Source organism: Polypterus senegalus, chromosome 3 (assembly GCF_016835505.1).
Source record: "Polypterus senegalus isolate Bchr_013 chromosome 3, ASM1683550v1, whole genome shotgun sequence".
Lineage (NCBI taxonomy): Eukaryota > Metazoa > Chordata > Cladistia > Polypteriformes > Polypteridae > Polypterus > Polypterus senegalus.
Genome location: NC_053156.1, coordinates 90,953,579 through 90,966,214, shown reverse-complemented (window position 1 = coordinate 90,966,214; position 12,636 = coordinate 90,953,579). Strand labels below are relative to the sequence as shown.

At 36.1% G+C, this 12,636-nt stretch overlaps 1 protein-coding gene across 1 annotated transcript in view; it reads left to right on the top strand.

Annotated features, from left to right (window-relative positions):
* Positions 1 to 12,636, top strand: part of LOC120525368 (PC3-like endoprotease variant B) — a 535,535-nt gene that overhangs the window by 193,697 nt on the left and 329,202 nt on the right. The window contains exon 8 of the mRNA XM_039747601.1: positions 3,085 to 3,198. Within this exon, the coding sequence (XP_039603535.1) occupies positions 3,085 to 3,198 (114 nt within the window). The remainder of the gene's footprint in view (positions 1 to 3,084; positions 3,199 to 12,636) is intronic.

Here is a 12,636-nt window from a genome sequence, read left to right as displayed (position 1 = left end):
TTGAGAATCTAAAATCAAGATAAACCCCTAATTCTTTTTCAGAAGTTTCTTCCTATAAGTCAATGTTGCCCATGTTTTATTTATAATTAACGTTACTGTTGACTGTGTCTAGCACTTTTCTCCTATCTGCATTAAAGTGCATTTTCCTACTCCCTGCGCAGTTTTGAAGATTCACCATACTGTCCATTTTCAAATTTTTTGCTACCCTTCACTGCTGTCGCTCCAATTTTAGTGGCATCTGTGTAATTAAATGTGCTTAGAAGAACAGCATATATAAATGTAACAAATTGTGAATGCTTACATTGTATAGGCCACAAAAAATTACAGCTAAAGAAATGAACAGATTTTGTGCTTTTTTTCACATGGATGTCAATGCTTCAGTTGAAACTATTATACACTATTTCATTGAGGGTTTAGTTCCTGGTTTATGAAAATTTTCTATTTTATTGTTGTTTTTTGTTATTTTTGAAATATATTTTTCATGTTTCTGTATGGGCAGCATGGTGGCACAGTGGTACCTCTGCTGCCTTGCAGCAAAGGGACAAGGGTTTCCATCCTGGGTCCTTCCTTTATGAAGTTTGTTTGTCCTCCCTGTGTCTGTGTGGATTTCCTCTGGGTGTTCCGATTTCCTTTCAGAATCCAAAGACATGCAGGCTAGGTGGATTGGCAATGTTAATAATCCCTTGTGTCTATGTGTTCCTCGTATGATGGACTGGAATTATTCCTACCTTGTTCCCTGTGCTTGCTGGAATAGGCTTCAGCTTCCTTGCGTCTCTGTTCACAATGTAGCAGGCTTGGAAAATGGATGGATTTTTCTGTGGGATTTCTGTTAGGCTTTCCGTTTTGTTATTTGTGTACTGTGTTTGTAAGTGTTCTGCCATTCTTTGTGTTTTGTGGGTGGAACTCAAACATGTGTGACCACCCTGACATTACTGCTTCTGAGTTCTCCCTCTGTCTTTGCATTGAGGCTAGAGAGAGGGTCTCAGCAGTTGATCATTGAGAGTTGTTCAGAATTGTAGTGTTGTTTTCTGGTTCCTTGATATATGTGCTTCCATTTTTGAAATTATGGTCAATGTTGGATTACCTTTTAGTCTAATATCATTTTCCCTTATTTTTGTCTTACTATTTTTTGTACTTTTTTACTTTTGTTTAAATAAATTCTTACATAATAAAGTTTCTTTGTGGGACTTATCAAGTCAAATGTTTTACAGTTCTTCTCACTCCTAAGGAATATTTGTGCATTTTGACATTTTTAAAATTAGCTTCTCCTTTTTAGGCCTGTATAGGCTGAAGTCAGTTGGTGGTGGTTGGGGGCTGGCTGCCTGGGAGTCTTTAGAGGCCTCTCACTCATTTTACCCTTTTTGTGACTCCCATTCATAACAGAAACCATAAGTCAGAAAAGATTTCATTTAATCTTAGTCACCTTGTATTTGATGTATTAGGAAAACAGTGCTAATTCCTCAGATTTAAAAAAGACAAGCCATTTTATACATGACTGTAGGAATGACAGTAGTAATAAATGAGAGTTAAAAAGTAAAACAAGTATTCATAATCACAACAGAAATCTAACTGTTGAACATATTTTAAATAGCACCTTTGGTAATTATAAACATCCCTGGCATTCAATGTACAACCAGTTATCCAATAAATAACCAGAAGTGCAAGTGATGAGAAAATACATGCAAAATAGGAATGGTTGCTTGCCACCATGAAAATCAATACCCAGTTACAAACTATACGCCTATGCATATATTGATATTAAGTTAGTTCAAATTCTGTTTAAACTACTGTATTAGATGATAAGAAGAGTAAAATGACTAATTTATGAATATATTAAATTATATTCTTCACAAATAATTTGAGATTAAAATTAATTATTTTGGCACAAGAATAAGAATTCAATCTGTAATCTGTGTAGTAACTATTAGTGATTCTCAAAGAACATGATCTTCAGCAGGATCATGAGCGATCATGGGTAAGGAAGTCAATCCCAGCAGCACTGAGCGACGTAACTGTCATGGACATGGTACCAGTCCACTACAGGACCCACTTTCTGTGGGTATGTATTATTAAATTAATTATTTTACCCTTTACCCTGGGGAACCTCTACACAATAGCACCATAATAGGGACAATTTGAAATGGCTAGTCAACATGGTCTGTATGTCATTGTGACCGAAAATAAGCAGACTCGATATGGGCAACATCCAGGTATACAATTTTAACTCAGGGTGCAAGATCTGTGCCACAGCAGCTGTAACCACTGCATTAACAGAACACCCTACACCACATAGTCTGCAAAATCTCTCAGGATAAATGTGGGGGAAATGTTCCTGAAACTGCCTGCCTGCTTTATAAGGACATCCTGCTATCATTTGTACCAGCAAATTTAAATTAGTAAATGAGATCATATATAACATTTTAACTTTATGTTTCATTTGCATATAAGAAGTCTTATTTCCATCAGCCAGATATTTACTAAAGACTTTTTAATATGTGTAACTAATTTAGGATTTTACATAATACTTAATGGCATAAGGGATGTTACTAGAATATACCATTTATCTGTGTGCTGATTGGTGTAATTGAAATGCTTTCCAGTTATTATATATAAATGAACCTAAGTAATAAAAGAAACTATTCTTTTAAGACTAACCAGTCTTGCTGTGAAAAGTCTAGCTGCTCACATGGTGAGACTCCACTACTTGTGAAAATAAAGGCTGTCCATCTTGGAATTAAATTTTCGAAGGAGACTCGCAGCTTTTCTTTATTAACTGTATTTTTTCTGCCACAGTACACTAATTTAAAAGTTGAAAATTTGGATTCAGTAGAGTCATGTGTGCATTATAAATTGAAATGTTCCACTGTGATTTTGACGAGTATTCCTGCCTTGTGTCCAGTGCTGCTAGGGTAAACTCTAGACATCTAATACCCAAAATTGTATAACTTTTTTTTAAAGTTTGAAAGTATTTAAAAGTTTAAAAATATAAAAACAAAATAATCATTGTTATTCAAATATAATGGCCAAATATACTTTTAATTTATTAGATAGTCATAATTGTCTCTATAATATTTTATTTTTCAGCCCAGAGTTAACCTGGAGAGATGTTCAGCATCTTATTGCCAGGACAGCAAAGATTCCTAACCCAATGGAACCTGGATGGAGAATCAATGGAGGGGGATATCATATTCATGACAGGTATGGCCAGGACTGTCTCAATAGATGATTATGGCCCCAGGTGACATGAGATGAGTGTTGTGGGATTCTAGTGTGGAGAGGGGGTGGCAGGAAATAGTGCTGAGGTGATAAAATAGCTACCTAACAGGCTGATGCAGTTGCTGTCAATGCCATCCGTACTTTCAGATGTCTCACTAGCATCCTTGTTGGTGAGATCCCCACCAACGTTCTTTTCTTTTTCATATCTGATTTTTACAACAAACCTCTCAAAAGTCCTTTTAAGTAAAAGATTTGCATCCTTCGTTTTCTGCTTCATGTTTTTTTTTCCTCAACCCACTGTGGTAATTAGTCTGAATCACTGCTTATGCTCACCATTGTTCCAATGGCTAATAGTTTTCGGTTGACTGCTTGCTTTGCCACATCTGATTAGACATGGCATATGGTCATGGCTGCATTTTTCCATTAAAACATATAAAACTGTTACATCAACAAAGAATTATCACTACCCAGTACTGGAAGATAGACAGGTCACCAAGGTAATAAGCTTAAAAAGTCACCTTTTGGTAATTTTGACAAGACAACTTGGAATTCAAAACTGCAATGATTAACAACCGAATTGAGTAACTTTAGCAATTTGGTCATTTGGTGATCACTTAAATGCTGTGGTGAGATTTTTGTGTAAATGAAGATAAATCAAAGTTTTGTTAAAGCTGCAGTTTCAATATAAAACCTACTAAAACTATGAAGATGTAAGTAATGGATCTTAAATTTCTAAAAAAAATTATTCAGTTGTAACATTTGTATCTTGCATGCATTGTTTCATTTTTTATTAAGATCTGATTATCATAATTTACATTCCTCCACACATGAGGTCTGATTGAATTCAATTAATTAATTTGTATATTATTATAACTGATCATTATGTTTGGTGATGTCACCAAAATTTAGTTTTCTAGATGCCACCATTTTTGTTCTGTTGCTATGCCCTTTGCTTATCATGTCAATGCAATTCATAAAACTCTGTTTAATGTTATGGTTTTCATATTCAGTTCTGTTTGTTCTCTTGTGAAATGATATTGCAGTACCTATGTTCAGCAACCTGACAACAGTGTTACTTACAGAACAGAGCTACTTGGTTAAATAATGGATACACATCCAACACAGACAGAACACTTTAAAATGAAAGCTCATATAATACATTACACAACATGCTATACATTACTCTAGGATTACTTGTATTGCAGATTCATAACGTCTGTTTGTAGTCAATGGAATACTACTAAGTGGTGTTTTAGTAGCATATCTATGCAATTATTCATTAAAATAAGGTCCTAGATGCTGAAATATATTCTTTTTGTAAAAATGTTTATATCTTAGTGTGAGGATTTCTTAACTGTTAGCATCTTTTTGATATAATACTAAGTTTACCCATCAATGTAGCAGAAATATTTCTAGTCTTTCTTCTGTATTACTAGTTATATAGCATTCAGTTTTTTCTGGATTCTAAGTAATCTTGTAGCTAAAATGGACCAATCTAGCAATGTCAGTTTTCTCTTCTGTTTGGCTCATAGGGTGACAATAATGTAGTTAGCACCTGTTGGTCTCTGTAGAGAATGGAGTAATATCTCAAAATATGTATCCATTTTCTACAGCATAAACATATATTAGTGTCTATGAAAGCATATTTTTACAACTTCTCTTGAATAATATGAATTCAGATATGAATTCAGATTGCTTTTCAAACCTTTGGAAATAAAGAAATTTAGGATTGAAAAGAGCACTGTAAGACCAATGCCTTTTCAGTCAACTTTATACTAATTTCAAAATAAATGCTAAATGTTTTATATTTTATTGTACTCTCTGGTATTGTGCACAATATGAGTTCAATAAAGATTCAGAGTACAGTTATGTCCTATAAGAAGATGTCTATTTTATTACAGTTAAATGACAAGGTCAAGGTAGTGATTAGAAATTTATTTGGACAAATAGATTGTATGATAAAAAGAAAGAGGAAGAATACATATACTGTACACAGCAGAAAAAAAAATCATAATATGCATGTAATTTGATTTGATTTACTTACATTACTTGTTTGATTTACTTTCCCATTAAAGAGTTTTGATGCTGAAGCTGCACATCACGGTTATTATAATTTTGCCTTTTTATATTAGTTTTTATTTCTATATTTTTTCTGACTTTACTTGGAAATTCATTTTAGTTTTAGTTTTCCTTCATCATGTATTTTTAGTTTTAATTTAATTTTTATTTCACAAAGACATTTCTATTTTATTTTTTTATCTATTAGTTTCAGTTTTGTTTTAGTAATTATAGTATGGTTAAAAAGCTACTATGGAGTTTAGTTTTCTGTCACAATCAGACAGAACTGTACACCTAACGGGTTTAAAAGCTTACTACACTACATTGTTCACTATATAGTTTTGTTTTTGTCTGGTAAAAACAAGCATAATCAAAACCAGATACTGAATATGAACAATTTTATAATTTTTAAAAATATTTTCTATGTCATTTTTGCTGAACAAATGTGCGCTGAATGTTGGCACTTTTATGTTTTTTTTTTCTTTTATTGCCCAGAATGGGCAAATTTGTAATACAATTTAGGTGAATTTTAAGGTTTAAAGTTTTTTTTTTTTGTACTCTATATGTCTATACCACACAACATATCCTGCTACAAGACAATGTGCTTAGAATGAATGTCTTCAATTTTGCATTCAGAAATCTCCTATGTTGGGCTTTTTATTTTCTACCCGCCATATTGATCTCTGATTCCATTTTTTTAAAGAAAAAGTGATTGGTCAGCAACAATATGCTGATCTTATATCATGACCTACTCAGTCTCTCGATCAGTGCCACTTTATTTTTAGAAAGGATTTCTACAGTGCAAAGTGTCAGGTGAATTATTGTCAACAAATTGCAGGGACCTGAGAAATAAACTGAAATGTTACTCATGATTTTTATGTCCATACGTTAAAGGTTTTGTTGACCAGCACATTTTGACTTAGATGTTTAAATTACATCTTGCTATACAAGCCCAAAGAAAAGTGGCACTGTCGTTCGCTTTCTATTTCTCACGTTCACTGGATGAATATATTCAGGTGGCTCATTGTGGATTTCTTTCTGTTTTAGAGTTAAAAGTTACAAGTGTTAAACACTAAAGGCAAGAATACTCATTCAAAAACTAAAACTAGAAATAGTTTTAGTAAATTATTATTTTATTTCAGTTAGTCTTTCCATCTACTTTAATAGTTTAATTGTTAATTATTTTATTTCAGTTTACAAAAATGTTTTTTTAATAATAGTTTCAGTTTAGTTTTAGATTTTAGTTTTTGTTAATTATAATAACCTTGCTGAACAATGCTGTCCTACACCTTTTCATTTTATTCTGAATAGCAGGATTCTATCACTTATTAAGCCTCTAAAATATCATTTATAGTGGAAAGGATAAGCAAAATAATTAAGGGTTTTTAATAAAAATTATGCACATTATTCTTCCAAAAATGGTTCATCACCCTCAGTGAATCTTATTATTTTAGTTACATGCTATGGTTTTTCTTGATCTCACACATTATTCGGAAAGGGCAGAGCAGGCCAATGGACAGAACATTTCACAAAAGAGATAATTAGTACATTTGTCAAGGACTGTTTTTAAAACTGAACATTCGCTTTACATAAGTAAAATAATCTATTGAAAACTCTTATACAAATTTATGTTAGAATTAGAAAAACCTGTTTTTGATCACGCTGGATTTCCCGGTGCTTATAGAATGGGATTCAGTCAACTTCAGTTCTTTTAATAGATAGATCTGTCATCTTTTTTCTTGTAAAGTCTATGACCATTACTTAAATTTTAGTCATATTTTCTTTTGTATAGTTCAGACTGTACCATTTAATAAAAGCTGATGTTAACACCACCAATACAGTATTATAATCAGTATGTTTAAAAAGTATGTGTGTCTCAGATGAAGTTTGTCACTCATTTCCACGGTGTATAAAATGTGTAATACTGGAGTAAGAAAACAGCCTTATGGAGCTGCTTTTTTCAAAGTTTTTAAGAATGATAAAATATGAAGAACCTGAATAACCACAGCTGTGTCTGAATTAAATGCTTAAACATTTTGCTCATCAATAGACATGGCTGATTATGAAGTGAACAGATAAAATATATCAAGTGTTATCATTTTGGTCTTTTAATAAATTCAAATGTATAACATTAAAGAGGTGCAGAACGAAAGGGCAACACAGAATGAACTGTCAGGATACAGTTGTAATAGATAAACAGAAATCAGCAACCACATAAATGGGAAATGAACTAAAAGTTAAAGCAAAACCAAAATTGAACTACTTCAGACAGGAAACACCAAAAAAACTAGTGTTGTCAAGCTAAACAAAAAGGTCTTTCCTTTGAATTAGATTATAGTTACAGAGCATGGAGCCTTTCCCTATATAACAAGGCCTCCTGAACAAGCCCCCTAGTAATGACATAATATTCTTAAATACAAAATCATGATGGTAAAAGAACTGAATAAATGAAGAACACATTTACATTCAATGTAATTATGATATCTGGAAGATCCTGGGGATGTTTAAGCTTTCTCCAAACTTTCTAAGTTACATTGGCTAGCTTGGTGGGCTTCTCATCAGTTTTTTGTTGCTTGATAGGTAAACTGTTTTGGTAATATAAAAGTGTAACTTTTAGGAAAATGTTTTTAATATAATTTCTTCACAATATGACATTAGTATCATGTATATTTTTTATGATGTATCATACCTTTTCACAAAAGCACAACTTCCAGACTTTAGGACAGTTTTTAAAAGAACAAACATTGAAAACCCATGCAACTTTTGATTTACTAGGGGGCCTCGCCTCTATTCACTTTGCTTGCCAGCCCCCCGGCCTGTGCTACGCGCTAACCACTTTGAGTCTCTGCCACTTATGTAGGTGGATTTCACTTTCATCAAACAACAATTTTTTTATTTCTCTTGGATAGGCCTCTTCATTGGGAAGAAACTCTATTTTTCCCTGATGACAACATGAATTACACGATCTACAAGTCTCCGACTTAAGTTTAAAGCCAAACAATATCTACATACTTCTGTCATATCACCTTTGTCCATATATTCATCTCTTTTTGCTGTTCTGTTATTTCACTAAGTAGTAATTTCAGTTTGTTAGCGCTAATGCGATCTTTGCTATCAGTTTTTGAGATGTTCGAAATTTTAGTACTTTCATAATCTCTAACCTACTCTGTATGTGCATCACACCAATGTTTTTGAACCTCTTTATGACATTCTACTTTGTCTTTTATTTCCAACCCTGCTAGGAGTTGAGAGCACAGGAACTGTGTCTGACAATAGCATTCACACGAATGAGAAGTGATTGGACCATGGGTGTGGTTGTAAATGTTTGAGAGGAGTGCGGGACTTGTCAGAATCTCTTGGCAAAACGTCTCATCTTGCAGGACCTGAAATTATCTCTCGCGGGAGTTGAAATTATCTCAGAGAAAGTCTCATCCCAGGAATTCCTTTTATAATAGAGAGATATAGTTTTATATACTATAATATCTTTGCTGCTGACTTGTCTGAAGTTTAGACCATATGAGGTTCAAAGTTAATGTATTTGTAAGTTTCATAAAGTTACATAATATGTTTTTATTTGAAATATTTTCAAATATGCACATAATTCATGTGTGTAATGGGTATGCCATCTATGTATCCTGTCAAGACACAAAGGAAAACAGAAAAAATATATCTGAGCTACTCACAAAGAAATGTATTTAAATTGAGAGAAAACACTAATCTTACAGAGATCTCAGTGTGAGACTTGGCACTACATGCTGTCTACCAGTGTAGAAAAATTGTTTGTGTAATCAAAATGCTTAACTCTTTAGAAAGCTTCACATAATTGCAACCTTTTAAATGTATGAATAAATGTAGACTTAAAGATAAAAGGTAATTCAGTTACAGAACAGTTTTTATATACTGTATATATTTGGCAACTTATTGCATCGAAAAATGTTTTATACAGTACAATGAATTTCTTGAAATACACTGTTTATCCAGAATTGCATTTAAAATTGTATGTCAAGATACTAGCATACACATTTTATTCATCATTACATTACATTAACCATTATTATTATTATTATTATTATTATTATTATTATTATTATTATTATTATTATTATTATTATTCCAGTACACAGCAAGAAACCACTGTGATTCTTCATTCATTTACACTTAAGAAGCAGGGTTTTTTCTGAATTAAGGGTAAGTGGGGCACATGCTAAAAAAAGTACATAATAAACAATTAAGAAATTACTTTGAGCCCTTTCCTCTCCTTAACTTCGTATGGTCCTTGCCAATGGGCAAGTAGTTTATAGTGAGAGGTGGGAACCAACACCATGACCCGATCTCCTGGTTGGAATTCCCGAAGCATTGTGCCACAGTCATAATAGTGGGTCCGTGCTGCTTGCAACTCCTCCATGTGACTTTTTAATATGCATCGAATTTTTCCAAACCTATCGCGTAACTGCGCAATATACTCCAAAATATTAGTTGAGGGAAGAGGCTTTCCTTCCCAAACTTCTTTTAAAATGTCCAATATACCCCGGGTTGTCATCCATATAATAATTCAAAGGGTGAGAACCCTGTTGAGGCTTGTGGGACTTCCCTGTAGGCAAAGAGTTGATCCCAATTCCTCCCATCCTCACTGACCACCTTGCGAAGCATCTGTTTGAGAGTTTGATTAAACCTCTCCACTAGACCGTTGGTTTGAGGATGACACACCGCTGTCTTTAAGTGCTTTATTTTAAGTAACTTAGCCATTTCCCTGAACGTCTCCGAGGTAAGCGGCGTCTTTAGGAATTCCAACTTGCGTAAAGATCCCTACCAGCTCCCGTGCGATAGCTTTTGAATTAGCTGAGCACAATGGAACGGCTTCTGGATATTGGGTCACATAATCCACGAGGACTAATATATATTTATGTCCTTGGGCCGAGGGTTCCAGGGGTCCCACTATATCGACCCTCTTCAATCATGGAAAGGGGAACAAAAGGAGCATGGTTCCTCCTAGGAATTTGCCGCAGCTGACACTCTAGACAAGAGATACAGAACCGGCGAACGTCCTTATTAATTCCCGGCCAGTAAAATTGGAGCTTGATACTCCTGCCCGAGAATCACCACAAAAGGTGGATTTGGGAGAACCGCTGCGGTGATTCTTTTTACTGATCCTCCCTGGCTGATGAAACATCTGGTGGATTTATAGGATCGGATATCTCCATGCACACAGGTTATACTGGTCTTTAGCTTTAGCCACTGTCTCGGTAGTATGTACCGGCGATCAACAATGGAAATGTTGCTGCTGGAATCAAAGAGAGCTTTTACTTTAAATCTGTTCAGAATTACCTCTCCCATATGAACCATTGACAAGGGGTTTGAAAGCACACACAACCCAGCCCCCTCTCTCTATTTACATTCCACCTCACTCCCAAGGGAGGGCTGCACCCGTGGAATCGGGGTCTCTGGTGCAAACTCCGATTTATGCCGAAAGGGCAGATTAGGAGGGACATAATCTCCACGCTGTCTGCTAGAGGGCCGTTCTGCTCTCCCAAATTGCAACGTTGTCCTAGATGTTTCAGTGAGCTCAATGAGCTCATTCAAAGTCGAAAAGTCTCCCCAGACCAGCTGGGTGAAATGTTCAGGCAGATTACTTATTAAAAGGAAGCAGGTTGCCTTTTTCACGGTTTGGAAAGTTGTGCACTCAGTGGGCTTTAACCAAGCTGCCACCATTTCCAATAGAACATCAAGCTGCTCTTGGGTAGACAGCTCAGGGTCTAGTTTCCATGCTTGTAATCTCTTCACCTGCTGGTTTGGGGAATCCCCCTTTTGCTCTGAGGCCTTGGCCTCTGCGTGGAGGACAGCTCTCTTCTCAGAGAGAGCATAATATGTTCCCTTTGCTTCCCCCATGAAGACCATCCCACGTCAGTGTGTCCCATCGACACTCTCCCTATTTAATCTATGTGGCCTGGAATTAGACAAAGGGAGCGGAGTCTGCACCGGTTCTTTCCAAAATCTGAGACGAAACCCCCACCCGGAAGCTCGACCCTGGTACACTCCCACATGGTCATGATTCAGGTCCAGTCCCATTCTCTTCTGGGCTTTTATCATCCTGCCAACTACGCCACTGTAACAAGAAAGACCATTAGATATTGTAAAGGTTTGGGGCAGACATCCGTATAATTTTTCCCAGTTGCAAAACAGTTGCAAAAGCATTGCCAAGTGTATACAATTGAGTCCAAAACAGAACTGCCTTATCATCCACAAGATTGCAGCTTTAAATGCCAGTAGGGGTAGTGATGTCATCAGAACCAGAACCGGAAGTGACGTTGTTGGCTGCCCAAGTGCCGGGCAGGATTTCCCCAGAATGGTCTGCAGAAGATCGAGAGGGAGAAGTAGTGCATTTCGCCACCCCCTGGTCTGCCGTGGAATTACATGTACTCAAGCCCTTCAGTTGTCTCCTAAGCATGCGTGTGGTTCCTTCCAAACCTCCCACGTACTCTCTTCCACTCTCCTCCTGACTCTGGCTACTCATGCAGAATACTTGACTTCTTTAATGTGAGGCCCAGCACACAGGAAGCACTGCTGGTTCAGGTGGAAGCTTTTCAAAGAGGGTGTAATGATCCTCTACTTCTCTTCTTGGTGACACCCAAGATCCCTGATAGGGCTGTTTTATGTGACTACTATTCCCAGCCTACCTTATAGGAATACCACCAGTGGGATACTGCCATTGTTAGCACCTGGGGATGGTGGTCTGGGGGAGACATAACTAAAGGGAGCAGCCACCTTCTGTCATTCCAAGCAGGCCTCCCATCCTGGCAAGGACCCCGCCTCCATCCTGGTCATGATACAAGTCCAACTAACAGGTACCACCTCATGCTACCAGTAGTGACAAGGACACTATCAAAATACAAAATTAGAGAAGAAACATTCAGGAAGGGTAAGGTAAGAGCAATTGTCTGTGGCCACCACCTGCAAAATCATTACCTTTTGGGGGGGTTGTCTTGCTGTTACCTCTCCAGTGCACCTGCCACAGTTACTTTCATTTGCACCAAAGCAGAGGACATTGATTCACAATTTCTTATGCTTCCTAACTGGACAGATTAATGTCCCTGAAGCTTAATTGACTTGGTGTTTTGGCTCATCAATTTTATTCCCTTGTAGTTACTGCAGTCCTGCACATCCCCCTTATTCTTCAATATCGTCACCAGTACACTTCTTCTCCACTCCTCAGACATCCTCTCACTTTCCAAGATTCCATTAAATAATCTGGTTAAAAACTCCACTGCTACCTCTCCTAAATACTTCCATGCTTCCATAGGTACTGTATGCCATCTGGACCAATGGCCTTTCCATTCTTCATCTTCTTCATAGCTGTCCTTACTT